Below are 15,730 nucleotides of genomic sequence, written 5' to 3'. Positions count from 1 at the left end.
TTCAGCTATGTCTCTCTTTGCAGCAGGACTGTAACACACATATCGCGGTATTAGGGATGAGGGACAGAACAGCCCACAAACCTTCAACATCAGAGCCTGACTGGAGCGCAAAGCTGCCAGCGTTTTCATTGGGAGCCCCTGCTTAAAATGGCCCAACATATAAATACACGGACATGGATACGGATACATAAACACACACACGCACACACATTCAAGTGATAATACCCATTTTTGTTCCGTCACTGCAGGGTGTATCCTTTCAGTCTAGCGCAGTGACCTTTGGCTTTAACCCTAACTGCAAATAACCTACAGTACAACCACCCAAAAAGACTACCATATATGTGCAGTTTTCTAAATAGTCAACTGCCTCCCACGTGGCCTAGCTGACACGCATGAAGAAAGAATGACTCTGTTTTGATGTGATATATCTGTATGATATTCTGACTACACTTACTTGTACTGTACACAATAAAATCAGTGATTAAATAGTTAAAAAACAACTATCAACTGTACGTGTCCTGCTGCTGTTTCTGTTCTTTCTTTTCCAATCAAAACACACATTCAGTAGAAACATCTACTGCCAAGACTATTTTTCTGCTTTTATATTGCGTGTTGTTTTTGAGATTACATAATTGATAAAATAGCTTCAAAAGGCCAAAATTACATTTAAATAGGCTAGGGCTGTTACCAAAACCCCTTTTAAAAGAGAGTCTTATCAAATTCAATTCAGCAGGCTGTTGGTAAAATTGCTGTTTACATGAAACTGTGATTTTCCCGAGAGAGGGCTGATCAACTTTTGAGGCCCTGCCTTGGCATGTGCTCATGTGCTACCTATCTGAGACTATCCAAGCTGCCAATCCATTATTCCTTCCCTTTTTCCCTCTATGTTAATGTCTGTAAATTAACCGCAAAGCATGTTGTACATGTCTTTTTAAGGGTAAACAAGACAAATCTCTTTGACAAATAGAAGACTATCACGTAAAACTGGAATGAAAACATATGCTTGGGATTTTTCAGCACACAACACCAGACAACCTTTGAATCATATTTGGTAGCTTATTTTAAACCATAAATGAAACATTCACAGCGTTTATCTCATCACAAAATCAATTCAGTAAGTTTAATAAAACATTCACTCACCCTGTGAGTGTAGTCACCACATACACCCTAGAAAAAAGAAAGAAAAAAATCTATTGAGTGTCGTCCTCTAAGGCTATTTCACAAATTATAAGAAAATTAGCTGCTATTTTAGTGCATTTTATGCATGAATTCTACCTTCTCTCCTTTTGGACCAGGTTCACCCTGAAAAATAAGATTTGAACAAAACACTTAAAATCCATCCAAAACATAATTCATGCATAACATTCCATTGCCACGGAAAAACTGGAATTATGATGATACATTAATATATATTTAAGCAAATACTTACTGGTACTCCTTTGGGACCACGAGGACCCTGGGAAAATAATAACAATTACAATAAGAAGGTGTTACTGGGTTTTCCATAATTATCTTTTCCTGTTTACGACCAACAATGCCAAACCTCTCAGTCATAACAAGCACAAAAACAGTTCCTTATTAATTAAATTCTTATGTTGAAAAGGAAATAAAAAAAGGCTAATAGCTAAAAACAAACCTCTTTATTTTTTTAGCGTTTTACTAAGTTAAAAGTATCATTGTGTGCTTGTATGGAGAGCTTCAGTGGCTGCTTTTAATAAATCATGTCTTCTGAAAAACATGTAACCTGCAGCCTTAGAAATGACAGTTAGATTGATTCCAAGAAGTCATAATATTCATCCAGAAATACCAACAAATACATTTCTGTAATACTTTCATATAAAGATAAAAGCAAATGTGGAGCGTGAAGAACTTGAGCAGAAACATATAATATATATATATAAAATCCATCTTACGGTATATTTGTGTAAGCTATGTATTATTTTAAAAGCTCTGTGAGGCATGTTCAAAAGCTCAGCAGGGGCCGTTCAGCTCTGATGCTGTCTTATAAAGGTGTCAATTCGGAAAAGTGCTTCTCTTTTATAGTTTCTAAGCTTGCCGTTTCTCACGATGCTATAAAAGGGAGAACATAGAGGTTGTACTGTATTTCATAAGGAATGGTGTAAAGCGCACAGCCTGGGGGCCTAATCTATCTGCCCATTGTCTTTCATCACGTTATAGAAAACTCTTGACTACATTTTTCAAGTCACAGTTTAAGAGGACAGAGCCAACCCAATGTCCTTGTTTTAATAGCACAGGCAGCTAAAGTCATACAGATATTCACTTAAAAGTTACTTTTGATAAACCCCACTGAATGAAACGTGGCCTCTCATCTCTCTCTCTCTCTCTCTCTCACACACACACACACACACACACACACACACACACACACACACACACACACACACACAATGCCATTCAGTCACTCTACCCATAAATCAAACTACAAGAGTGTTGTTCTTGTGAATTTATATGGCCATGCTTACAGCCTAGATAAACATCACTGTAACAAGCCATCTTGAAAACAAATGGCTCAGCTGGTGAGTTTTATGGACACTGACAAATTTTGCTTTATGACATGTTTTACTTCTTTACATATTTCTCTTTATGACGAATGGTTTTTATTCCAATGGTATTTCATTAGTAAAAGTGAACATGACAGATCTCATTATGCGTGTCCCTTTAAACTAAAAGTATTTAGATTTGTATTTTAACACTTCAATTATTTCCAGCCAAGGTGTGTTTTCTTAGGATCACATTTATAGGAAATTGTTTATGCACTGCATCTCTCAAGCAAGTTAAAAATGATAAGTTAAAATGGTTACAAAAAATACTTACCATATCACCTTTTGGACCATTCTGTCCCTGTAAGATTTGGGGGAAAAGGCAAAGGAAAAATATCCATTCTCTTTAGTCTTTTTAGGTAGCACAAATTACTTCATTCTTTGTACACATATCGTTATTGATTTCATGTTCTGTCATGATGACGACAATAGTGAATTTATTATGATAATTGGCATAATTATTATTACCATAATTATCCTCTTCATTGCTGAAATGACCGTCAATTATCAATTACTGCCAAATAATTTGGTACAAGGGTTCGGAGGTTCCAAACCTGCACAAGTGTCAATTACTCAAACATTTGTAAGGAATGAAGCAAAACTCACGGGTTTCCCGTCCAAGCCGATGGGGCCCTGGAAAAAAGTGAACAGCAGATTGGCGATATTGTGAAGGCACAAAACAGCTCCAATTCTCCTGTCTAGACAAGCTAATATCACAATGTTTATGCAAAAAAAAAAGGTATTTCCTTGAGGGTCAGGTCACTAGACACACTGATGGTACTGTATTTTAACTCAGTACTCTCGATGTGTCCTGCTGAACGGTGAACATGCAGGGTAATACACACCTGAAAAGGGCCTTTAATATCCAGAGGAGATAAACAGCCTTTAGACAGGGTTCTAGGACATTTATATGCCTTACAGTGTATATACAGTCTCACATAATTTGACTTCTAGAATGGCATTGGCACAAGTCTGCTGTACATTTATTCTCACTTCCTTAAGTCATTTCCATGTGCATCAATTAAATAAGGGGCCAAGGAACCAGTAGCTAATTGGTGGCTTTTATAAATTCACAACTAAACTGGAAGTTTGTCCAGTTGGCTTCAGACAAAAGTCACTTACCGGAAAGCCTGGAAATCCTCTAGTACCGGGCTGTCCCTGAGGGGAGACAGAAAGAAAAAAGATAAGCAGTTATTTTCTATACGAAAAACATGAGGATTATGTGAACTCGATGAAAGGAGGTCTGTATTGAGAGACGGAGTATTGTTCCTCCAAACTCAGTTGTGTCGTAATTGAGGTTGAAGGACAGGAGCCTTCCTGCTCCGTAGGAAGCACTTTGTGTGGGATGAGGAGACAAAGACAAATAAAGGTCTAAAAACTGTGGGACACTGACTGAAATTCAACACTGGAAAGAACTAACTGAAAGACATTAGAGTTGTCCTTATTTAATTTGTTAGCCTTGTCTCATTGGCTCTCACATATTAAGTAAATGTCAGTAATCATTAGTGCTACATTCTCCTGTGAACAATACTAAGTTTGCTTTCCTGAAAAAACTTTTGCAGCCCTTGGGAAAAGAGGAAGTCATTCAATATGCCTGGCAAAAAAGACTGCATTGGAGCAAACTGAGAGAAAATTACAAGGAAGAGGTGAACGGAGCTAATGAAGGGGATTGTGTGTCTGGGTCTCAGGTAGTTATTGGAACATGGCTGATTTTCTCTGCCTTGGGAACCTAACGGTCTGGAATAATGGAAGTAGCAGCATGTGCCCCCTCAGAATCACCCAAAGCAGGACTGACAACATTCATTTTGTTGGCACAAAATGTAACAGAAAACAATTGAATACAAGTCCAGTCCAGCAAAAAAAAAATAATTCCTCTAAACCAAAAATCCACTATGGACGCAATCCATAACATTCTTCAGGAGTGACACAACATCAATTTTCTGACTGCAGTCTGATCTTGGAATTAAACCCAGATTAAATATCACTTTTCAGTCGTTTTCAAGACAGACACAATTTTTCAAAGTGTACCTTGAACAAAACATGACAAAAACAAGAAAAGACACCCAAGACAAACTGGAGTCCAGTGGTACTAAGGAATCTATAAAGGGGATTTTGCTAAATGTTTTTTTTTTCAATGTATATATAATTAATGTAATAATTGGCCTTTAAAGACAAATCATGAAATCATAGCAATAATCACAATTAACTAATTGTTTTGATAGCCTCAGCTTTTATCAGTAAGACTGCATGTAGTTTTGTAGAAAAAAATATATTTCTTCTTTCCTTTTGCGTATTCGAGAATAGTATGTTGTATCTTTATAACTTTAAAAAACCTTGGCCCTGACCTGATCAGCTAGGACAATAACTGTAAATGTAATGACAACTCAACACATCATCTAATGATCACTCTTTTTATTCCCTAACTACCCCACTTATGTGTGAGAAAGAAACTTTTACCGCCCTATCAGGTCTACCTGCCTGGCTAAAGCAGTCATTTCCGCTGGCCTCTCCACACTTCTGCCTCAGATCAACCTCTGTGACCCTTTTGGAGGTGAGGACAAAGCCTATGCTTTCAGCTCAACTGCTGAAGACATTCCCTTTGAGGCAGCCCTGCGATGAAACTTCACCTGTCACCAGTTCTCTATGCCTGATGTCCACTCCTGACGCCTTATTAGAGGTGATGGGTCAGAGGTATAGGAAAGTGTATAATCAGCAAGCAGAAAAACAGATGTCTGAACAGTCTGACGGCCCTGAGTGTGTTGGGATGAATGGGGAAACCACAGGACAAAGTTTTGCACGGCATAATCAGCAAGGAAATTGCGCTGCTGACTGCATAACATTACGATTTTGTCTTACTGAGAGGAATGCAAAGAAAGGGAAAGAGTGCCAGTTTGGGGACAAGCCCCATTTCACCTGATGGCTGACCACTCATTAACAGATCCAGCACAATCTGCACATTTAATGTCTGGATTATAATGACAAGGGCTGGGATGTTTTCATTCCTTCTTGCTAATGAAGATGAGATTCCTAATGGGCGTCATTACGTGGGAGTCATAGCCCCGAAATACACTGATGAAGTGTAAGTGCTTCCATACAAGCTGCTGTGGGATTCCTGTCCTGTTCGTGCACATTAGAGATCAGGTCTTGATTAGAAGAGATTCATTGGATTTGCTCCACATACAGTAGTGTGCTAGATGATGCTGATCCTGCTTATCTACCCTACACCATATACTTATCAAGCTCACTTTGGGGTGGTCTGTAAGTTAAGTGCGGGAAGAAAAACAATAGAACAACCCCTTGCCAAGAACTCTTGGAATCATGGGATTTAGGCCAAAAGCTGCTAAAATCTGCACCTCTAACCTGTATCTACTCTGGAGATCTGACATTAGAGGAAGATGATGAAGAGTTTAGGCAGTGACAGAGCAAACACTTACAGGAGGTCCTCGTGGGCCAATGATAGACAGACCTGGCTCTCCTGGCGCTCCCTACGGACAGATAAGAGAGGTAGAAAGACAGTGAGGAGAGGAAGTGACAGAAAAGAGAAAGAATGATATCCACTAAACTACACCTAGTACACAAAGCCAAATGTATCAGTGAATATATTGTATCTGCAAAATAGAACAACCCTTTCTGAAACACCCTATAACATCTGTTTAACATAACTCTTTCGCTAAGCCGCCTCACGGAGAGCGCTTGCATGTGGCTCAGAGGTGAAAACTGCATTTTGGTCTGTAAGTAAAATGTCAGCAGACCCTGGTTTTCGTTTCAGAGTCGTAGTTTACATCTTGACAGCGAATTGAGAGGGTCAGGGAGCACTGCTGAGTAAACAGCAAACGGCCCGGCGGGCTGGTTATCTGGCGTAAACTAGGTGATTTGCACAGTGTCGGCCTGTCCGCAGCACTGCACCAAACATCCAAGTGCAATCCCGCAACGCTCTGTGGTCAGACAGGAAAGCTCTCGGGTTTCCTGCACTTTCCCTAATTAGCTCTCTCATGTGAAACTCTATCAGGAAGACACCTTTGATGACTCAGCTATCCATCAAATTGTGGACAATTTTTCTGGTTCAATGCCCACTTTATCAGGGGACGAAGGAGTATTTGTTTTAGCACTTTTTTGAGTCACCTACAAAGGTTACTAGAGAGCGAAAGACTGATTTTCAGGTTGTGGAAAAGGAAAGGACTCCTAAGCTTTGCCCCCAAGGTTTATGGTTACCCACAGAATCTTGCAGAGATCTGTGCAACAGGACAACTGAAGATCTAGAGATATCCCTTTGAACAGGCTTACATTACAAGCATTTGGCAGCTAGGAATGGGTACTGGACAAAGAGTCCAAATATATTCAGCCAAAGCAGGAGCAAATTCTGCTGATATTTAAGAATTGGTCTTACTCATGAATGATACGATCTTCACAGATTTCATTTCATTCAACAAGTAATCCTTTCTGTCTAAAGAATACATTGTCTCAAGTTCTGCAGTTCTTGGAAAGTTCAACAAATCAATCACCAATTTGCCTGATTTTCGTCCGACTTTAGCTTTCCAACGCAACCACTTATGATTCAACTGAATTTATTTGCTTGAGGACTGAAGCGCTAAGGCTGCCAGTTTCAGGGCTAGCATGCCCATTTATCTTGAGGGGGTTTGTTTTGATATCTAATGAAGTGAAGTTCTTCACCCAAAATTTGTTGGGTCAAGACTTACCCTTGCTGGAAGGTAAAACATGACCACACTTAAAAAGAGAGGATAAAAAGTAAACCCCTGAAACAACAAGGGAAGCCCACTGATTATTCTGGACGAGAATCTGGTGGGTCTTTCCAAGGTCATATATTGTCTGCTTCTCTACTTGTCGGCCCGGTGGTCACATCACTATTTATTTCCCTCCTAAGTTCTTTCGAACCACACCGTTTTGCTGGCAAGTGAGGATAACTATCCAGAAGTTTCACTACTTTTCTGTGATGGTGAAGGATGAAGAAAATGTTTCTCCTCACATTGCTTGCTCGGCCTCAGAGATTACATATCATTCCAGCTTGATGAAGGGATGCCGCAGAACTGCTGGCTTGTACAAACACAGAGCGAAGCTGCCAAATGGGACTGGTTTAAGAACGGCTCAAACCACATTTGCCACAACAGGAACTGAAACTCAATGTACTAAATTCAGTTTAGAGTGCTCAGTCATACCAAATACAGACTTGAAGAGACTTCTAGTGACTACATAACATTTGGATAGTTTTGGACGTGTCCTGAAGTGGTAGGATTTCGTAAGCTGCTCCATTCCAAACATCTCTTTGTCTAGAGTGGGGAGTCTTAAAACTTCAGAGCGCTCCAAGAATAAACACAGGTAATCCAAGCATTGTGGGAAACGTCTTCCGAATGTGACCCCCAAGGCCTTTCAAAATAAAGCCTGAAGCCTTCCTGATATAAATCACGGTACCTGTGCACTTTGTGCAATGGATTCAAGTCGTCCCCCCCCCCAACCCGCATCAACACAGCCACCCACAGTGAGAGAGTCTCAATTTTGCACATGCAGGCCGACGTCCTGCACTTACCTTCTCCCCCAGGTTTCCCTTTAAGCCCTGGTCAGTCACAGCAGACACAGTCACATGCACAGTGAGAAGGAGAGAGACAGAGAGAGGAACCAGGGTTAGCGAGGTTCTGAGAGGACACAGGCATGCAGCAGCCTGAGACGGAGTGTTTGGAGGTTGGGGAATGGGACACACTGATGTACTGGAGCATTTTTGGTTGTTGAGGGGTGGAGGCTACAGGGGAACGGAAGCACTGGAGTGTTACACTGCTGGCCTGTGGGGAGTAATGGATAGTAGATGAGGGGGCTGCTAACTTTTCTCACAGACAGACTGGTCAGTGGAGGAGGTTGGAGGGGGGGAAGGATAAGCCATGAAGAGTGAAAAAACGCTTCCTGTGAGAATCTAAAGGAGCACAATGTAGCTTTACACTGGGTGAAATATGGAAAACTCGGCTTGGGGCTCACAGTTTGAGCTGAATGCTGCTGACTGCTTTTAGGTAGGGATTGTTTTTCAAGAGAAAGCATTAGGGTGAGCTTAGAGTATGCAACTATACAAGGGTCAAGACTCTGGAATGTCTCCTTTGAGGACAATGCAGTTTTATCGGTTTCTTAGTGAAAATGTTTAAGGAAGAGTAGCTGCTACGCTCCAGGGGGACATCTAAATGACTATGTGGATTTTGGATGACCCTGATTTCTGTTGCAACACATCATGCATTGCGCTAAACTGAAAAATGTGCAATTCCAAATGCACAAATCTTATGAATGAGGAGGTAAAATAGAGCTCACAACTGTCTGTGGTTTTCAAATCTGTTTCTCTCGTCTTGAATATATACATATTGTCTCTCTGTGGATATATATCCAAAACTTTTCTTCCAAGATCTAGGTTTGGCTGCAAATTTTACCTTCTCAGCATGTAGAGTTTAACTGATAAGAAAAAGTGATTTTTTGAGGTCTATTTTCTATTTAAAGTTCAACAAGTAAATCATTTTTACATGACTGAGCAGCCAAGACAAACTGAGTAATAAGGAGTGAGAATTTCATCAAATGCAGCCAGAAAGAACTCAGTTCTTCAGCCCTTGTTTAAATGTGACAGGGAAATATTTCAGACTTCTCAGTCAGACATTTCCTTAACTATCAATGGTGGCGATGAAGTGGAAACCATTTTCTGGCTGAATAAATAAGATGTAGTTCTTGGTTTATATAATATAGTTGTGCTGAAAAGCTGAAATGCTACATTTAACATTTGGAAGAAATTAATGTGAAAGCTTGTGAATGCTTACATTCACAGTGCAAGCTAAAACAGGTCAAAACGAATTAGGAAGTGCTAATAACCAATGATACTGGATGTTGTATATGATATACTTTAGCAATTAAATCAAACATTAATCTTATTCAATCTGACCTGATAGGATCAATATGGACTTTGGCATAAATGACTGGTGTAAAAGTAAAGGTGTCGTACAGTTAGCTAACAAATGATGGCATGCCACTGAGGATTGATGACCAATTATTCAAGACTACAGCTATATTCTACAGACTACCTTGTTGGGCTTAGTGCATATTATTAAATCACTCACCATTCTTCCAGGAATGCCCATTGATCCTTTGTCTCCCTAGTGGTCAATGCAAAGTCAAAAGGAAAATCAGGAACAATAAATCTGACAGACTGAATCTCTACAATCTGCAATTACTACCACTACCGCTAGTGACTAAATGACATTCAGCCACATGTTTACATGATATGGCTATGAAAAGTTAGTAATGTTAAGCTGACCAGTGTGACACCAACTAAATGTCTATATTACTAAACATTCACCTACTGGTAAATTGAAAGCTGATGATGCAGGCATGCCAAAGACTTCAAAAGCTAAAAGTGAACTACTTGAGAATTTGAAATGAAAGCAGTCAGACAACAAGCGTCATCAGTGATTACATGATCCCACTGAAAGCATGGGGTTAATGCAGCAACCTTTTGTATTAGGGCCATTTCACAGTGCTTGCATAAGATGATGTTTGCTATCTGACCATATCAATTATGATAAAGTGACTGAAAAAGTTTGGGAGCATGATAGTTTGTTTCCTGTTGGAAGGGTTTAAAGGAATAGTTCACCTTAAAATGAAAATCCTGTCATCATTTATTCAACAGTATGTCACTTTAAATCTGCATGACTTCCTTTCTTCCACTGGAAAACTTGGTTTTCCGTGCTTCTTTCCATGCAATTGCAAATGCACAGAATCTGAAGCCTTCAAGCTTTAAACAGGATGCAACAGCACCATAAAGGTATGATGATCAATGGAATCAACAATGAAATGTTGCAGAAAGCCTATGGATTTAGAACAACATGAGTCCTAAATGATGACAGGATTTTAATTTTTGGGGTGAAATATCCATTTAACAACAATGAACTATAAAAACAACCCATCCTATTATAATTAGCTATCCACACTGAAACATCCCACCACTTACTTTAACTATGGCGCAAATCCCCAGAACATATGGGAAATGTGTGAGTAGTAACCTGAGATCCTGATATAATAAACAGTCATAAGGATTCACCATTTGTAGTCATGGACTAATGCTTTTCCAAAAATTTTACACTATCTAACATGACCATAAACTCCAGCAATGTTGAAGTGACTTATTATGCAAGGCTGTATTCCTACAGCTGTTTTTATTTGCATTCCTAACGTTGCAGGTCAGTGTATTAGAAGGGCTGGGAGTGTTGACAGCTTGCTGACGACTCACTCGAGTAACACGTAATGGAAAAGGTGGGGGGGGGTCACAACTCAACAAAACATTTGCTAAAACAGCGACTGAGCTCATGGACCGTAGCTTTGCAGGTGCCGAGTTGTTTTATAAGTTTCAAAGCTGTTAAGATAAAGATTCCAACATCAGAAGTGTCCATTTAGTTTGGCCTTCAGAGTTAATTCGCTGCCTGCCGCTGAATGTCCCAAGAGGAAAGTCACTTGACTGAATTCTCCTGGCTCTGTCCAAGGTGCTGATTTGAGATAAACTTAATACTACCTTATGGCATTAATTAGTAATACTGTGAACTGTTAGTATAACTTATTTAAGTATATTTAAGTATAACTTATTTAATAACTGCAGATAGATAGATCTAGAGCTTTAAATTAGAAGTACGCTGCAAAAAAGAATTGCTGGTTTAACTTAAAAAAGTAAGTTACCTGGTTGCCTTAAAATTGAGTTCATTGAAATTAAAAATTTGAGTTAATACAATGAAAGCGACTGGTTTAATCAACAGAAACTCAAAATATTATGTTAGCTGAACTACATTATCTAAGTTGATTTGACAAAAGAAAAATTGTTGTGATAACAAATCATGAAAATAATTCTTTACAGTGTAGCTTGATAAAGTACAATACAAAGACTTTTCCAAATGAACCCTAAAGTACTTAACTACAAATCAAAAGTGTTAAACAGCCATATATACACGCGAATGTGCCTCAAAGCTTAAATATACAAACCACAAGTATCCCCTAATAGTCCAACAGAGCGTGAATGCCAATATCAATATTTTTTTGAAGAACTAATCTAATGGACACATTTTGTGTAAAATTCTTGCCACCCTCCCCTTCCTACCCCTACCTTCCATCCTACAAAAATACAAAATTTCATCTCATTTCCTTAGGTTGCAATCAATCAAAAGCTTTGGCAGGGGATCACATTCACATTTTGACCAGACCTGTCAACAATTTAAACAAAACGTACACAAAAAAGATTTTATGGCAAAGTTTCACAAGAAGAGCTGTCATGTGTGATGGGGGTTTGTAGGTTATAATTGGCAGGTAGGACTAGAGTTCACATACTGTATAAGATGGACTTCTTCTAACATGCCATAATGAAAGACAGATGTGTTTGAGTTTTAGTTTTAGTTAGTAATATTAGAATTACAGCAGAAATTCAGAAGAGTGGATCCAGACAGACACCAAAGGGCCAGAGAGAACACAATCATGTATAAAATACAACGAGTCTCATTACATTAAGTCTAGCTTAGCTTATCTGGTTTAGGGCAATGATCAGTGGGGTCCAAAAGTCTGAGGCCACCAGTGCACTACTTTAGAGTCATATCTAATTTGATGCTTTTTCTACATTACAAATTATACTATAGCTTAACAATGGAGTGCACAAGTTTGTGTAAAATATGATGATCTTGTTCTCCAGCATGATTTGAAAATGATCTAAAGAGAAAGATCTCAAGTGGAAGCAAGATCATTTGACCGTTTGTAAAAAAAAAAGGTTCACATTAACAATGTCATACATTTATTCATGTAATAAGTGAACAAACAATAGTGCAAAATCTGAAATAATTCATTTTACATCATAACTTTTCTTGGTTTCAATTTTTCCAAATTCCTAAATTTTAATATATATATATATAAAAAAAATACTGATATGGAATGTAGTCATATACTGAATGCTTTTTCACTCCACTGTATATTAGCAATATTAAGAATTAAAACAAGCTAAATATATTCTCATACTCTCAACATAATTCATTGGTTGTAAATTCTCAGTCCCTTGGTTAAAAGGTGGTCTCAGTGTGTCCTAATAAAGAAGCTGTATATGACATGCATTTAAAGAATAACTGCAACATAAATAATGTAGTATTTTTCAAGTGTTCAGGTGGAATTGTTTCAATACAGCTTCTTAAAAATAAGACACAACTAGAGAACGGTAAAGTGCAAGAAAACCAAACAAGACAGATGGACAGACAATAGGACACGTTATGAGACAGTTACCGGAAAGCCTGCTCGTCCAGGTGGACCCTGAAAAAGGGGTGAGAGAAATGGGTACAGAATAAAGAAAGAACCAGTTAACATCACTGATTAAGAAGAACACAACACCCTGCCAAGCCATAATAAAATTCAGTCTGCTTTTACAATGATGTTGATTTCAATATTAAATAATGAAAACAATTTTAGTGAGAAACTCTGATCCAGCATTAAATTTCATTGTGGCAAGGCTCAAAGGTAGCAGCAGGAAAACACTCCAAAGAAGCATTCCACAAATGCAAACACCATCAAATGCTTTTATATCAGAATTTTCTTTGGACCCCAGAACATCTTTTTTAATATAATGGCATGTTTGTTTTTATTTAATGACTTTTAACTTGCACAAAAAATCATTTTAATCTATATTTTTTTCCAGTACAAAATACAATATAAACATTCTTAAAACAAGATAAGTTACTCCAGAAGAAACAAACACTGTATAAGGTATTAAAACTGTTTTTCAGAGAATATATCTTTAATTAAGTTTAGTTTTTTTAACCCCACTGGCATTTTTTAAACATCATTAATTATAAATTTAGTGATGTTTATGCTTAAAGGAACACTCCACTTTTTTTGAAAATAGGCTCATTTTCCAACTCCCCTAGAGTTAAACAGTTGAGTTTTACCGTTTTCGAATCCATTCAGCAGATCTCCGGGTCTGGCGGTACCACTTTTAGCATAGCTTAGCATAGCTCATTGAATCTGATTAGACCATTAGCATCTCGCTCAAAAATGGCCAAAGAGTTTCGATATTTTTCCTATTTAAAACTTGACTCTTCTGTAGTTACATCATGTACTAAGACCGACGGAAAATGAAAAGTTGCGATTTTCTAGGCCGATATGGCTAGGAACTATACTCGCATTCCGGCGTAATAATCAATTACGCCGGAATGCGGAATGCAATTAAAAAATAATCAATATTACGCAGTGCCTGTGACCCCCTGCTTGCACAGGGAGCGAGCCCTGCAACCATGGAGACATTTGTGATAGACGCTGCATAATATCATTGCGCCTGCTGCAGCCATGGTACGGCAGCAAAGTTCCTTGATTATTACGCCGGAATGACAGTATAGTTCCTAGTCATATCGGCCTAGAAAATCGCAACTTTTCATTTTCCGTCGGTCTTAGTACACAATGTAACTACAGAAGAGTCAAGTTTTAAATAGGAAAAATATCGAAACTCTTTGGTCATTTTTGAGCGAGATGCTAACGGTCTAATCAGATTCAATGAACTATGCTAAGCTATGCTAAAAGTGGTACCGCCAGACCCGGAGATCGGCTGAATGGATTCGAAAACGGTAAAACTCAACTGTTTAACTCTAGGGGAGTTGGAAAATGAGCCTATTTTCAAAAAAAGTGGAGTGTTCCTTTAAAATAATAATAAAATACATGTCCATGACAAAAAAATAAATAAATAAAAATTATATATATATATATATATATATATATATATATAATATTGTCTTTATAATAGTTTAAAAATTCAATAATATTTCCTGATTTTTCCCTGTAAAATATCTTTATTAAGGTTTTATATAAGTACTGGAAAAGAAGACAAAATACTAATTTGTTTCATTGTGAAAGTCAATTCAGTTCATGTCATCACTAAACGCGATTGATTTCAGTGTATTTAATAAGCATTTAGTGCTAGCATGAACAATGAATAGTACCACATGTCTGATTAAAAAAAGATGTTCATTAAGAGGCCCGAGCATGCATGAAACAGTTTCACAGATGAAGGTGCTGGCTGAGAATCCTTTATATCATGCTTGACTTGAGAGTCAATTGAGGATTTCGCTCTGGTTTAAATCAAATAAGTCCACTTCATTCACTGTGCGCTATTCCACTGTGGAAAAAAATGATTTTTTTCATTACAGAGGTTTAGTGGTAAAAACCTGACAGCTGTTTGATCATTTAAAGAAAGATCCTTTCTGTTAAGACCACCGTGACACTCTTCATTATCTGATGATGCATTGATAGTTCATTTCATGAGCCTGTGGAAGTGCATACTAGTGTGTGTGTGTGTGTGTGTGTGTCTGCATGTGCATGTGATGGCTTTCCTCTTGGACTACAGTGTGCAGAGGGAAGCCATTTATCAAGCCTCAGCCCAGGGGAGGAAACTATTGCAGACGGACAAAAACATCCGTGGCACTATCTTCTGTCTGTACGCTTTGATATGACCATACACATTTGAAAAAAAATACAATTTCAAACTCCATTAAACAATTTAACAAAATTTTTGTTTCTTGTGTTGTTTTATTTATGCAGAAAAAATGTGTAAAACACATGATTGAAAAACCCAACTGTGTATGTGTGTACCTGGTAAACACTACATTATAAGGACCCCACAAGGAAAACTGCTTATAAATCATATAGAATGATGGTTTTGGAAATGTAAAAATGCAGACATTTTTCTGTGATGGGTAGGTTTAGGGTTAGGGGATAGAATATACACTTTGTACAGTAGAAAAATCATTATGTCTATGGAATTTCCCCATAAAACATGGAAACCCAATGTGCGTGTGTGTGTGTGTGTGTGTGTGTGTGTGTGTGTGTGTGTACCATTCAAAGTAAGATTTTTAAGATTTTTAAAATATTTAAGATTTAAGATTTTTAAAGAAAGTAATACTTTTATTCAGCAAGGATGCATGAAATTGATCATAAGTAACATCAACGACATTTTAAATAAATTCTGTTCATTTGAGCTTACTATCAAATAATCCTGATTTTTTTAATCACAGTTTCCACAAGAATATTAAGCAGCACAATTTTTTTAACATTGACAATAAAAAAAAAAATGGCACCAAATCAGCATATTAGAACGATTTCTGAAAGATCATGTGACACTGAAGACTGGA

General features: G+C 37.9%; 1 protein-coding gene across 26 annotated transcripts in view; it reads right to left on the bottom strand.

Annotated features, from left to right (window-relative positions):
* The window catches only part of col13a1 (collagen, type XIII, alpha 1), a 105,999-nt gene that overhangs the window by 38,981 nt on the left and 51,288 nt on the right, over positions 1–15,730 (bottom strand). For 18 of the 26 annotated variants that reach the window (XM_051917116.1, XM_051917124.1, XM_051917132.1 and 15 more), the window contains exons 4-13: positions 12,840–12,866; positions 9,656–9,691; positions 8,104–8,130; positions 5,996–6,046; positions 3,684–3,719; positions 3,168–3,194; positions 2,836–2,862; positions 1,430–1,456; positions 1,276–1,302; positions 1,141–1,167 (exon numbers count right to left, since the gene is read on the bottom strand). In XM_051917116.1, coding sequence (XP_051773076.1) covers positions 1,141–1,167; positions 1,276–1,302; positions 1,430–1,456; positions 2,836–2,862; positions 3,168–3,194; positions 3,684–3,719; positions 5,996–6,046; positions 8,104–8,130; positions 9,656–9,691; positions 12,840–12,866 — 312 coding nt within the window. Of the gene's footprint in view, positions 1–81; positions 139–1,140; positions 1,168–1,275; positions 1,303–1,429; positions 1,457–2,835; positions 2,863–3,167; positions 3,195–3,683; positions 3,720–5,995; positions 6,047–8,103; positions 8,131–9,655; positions 9,692–12,839; positions 12,867–15,730 lie in introns of all 26 variants that reach the window. The other 8 variants (XM_051917110.1, XM_051917111.1, XM_051917123.1 and 5 more) reach the window with 5 other exon arrangements.

This window comes from Ctenopharyngodon idella, chromosome 13 (assembly GCF_019924925.1).
Source record: "Ctenopharyngodon idella isolate HZGC_01 chromosome 13, HZGC01, whole genome shotgun sequence".
NCBI classification, from domain to species: Eukaryota; Metazoa; Chordata; class Actinopteri; order Cypriniformes; family Xenocyprididae; genus Ctenopharyngodon; species Ctenopharyngodon idella.
Note: the sequence above shows the minus strand (reverse complement) of the source record. Positions and strands in the feature narration are given on the sequence as shown.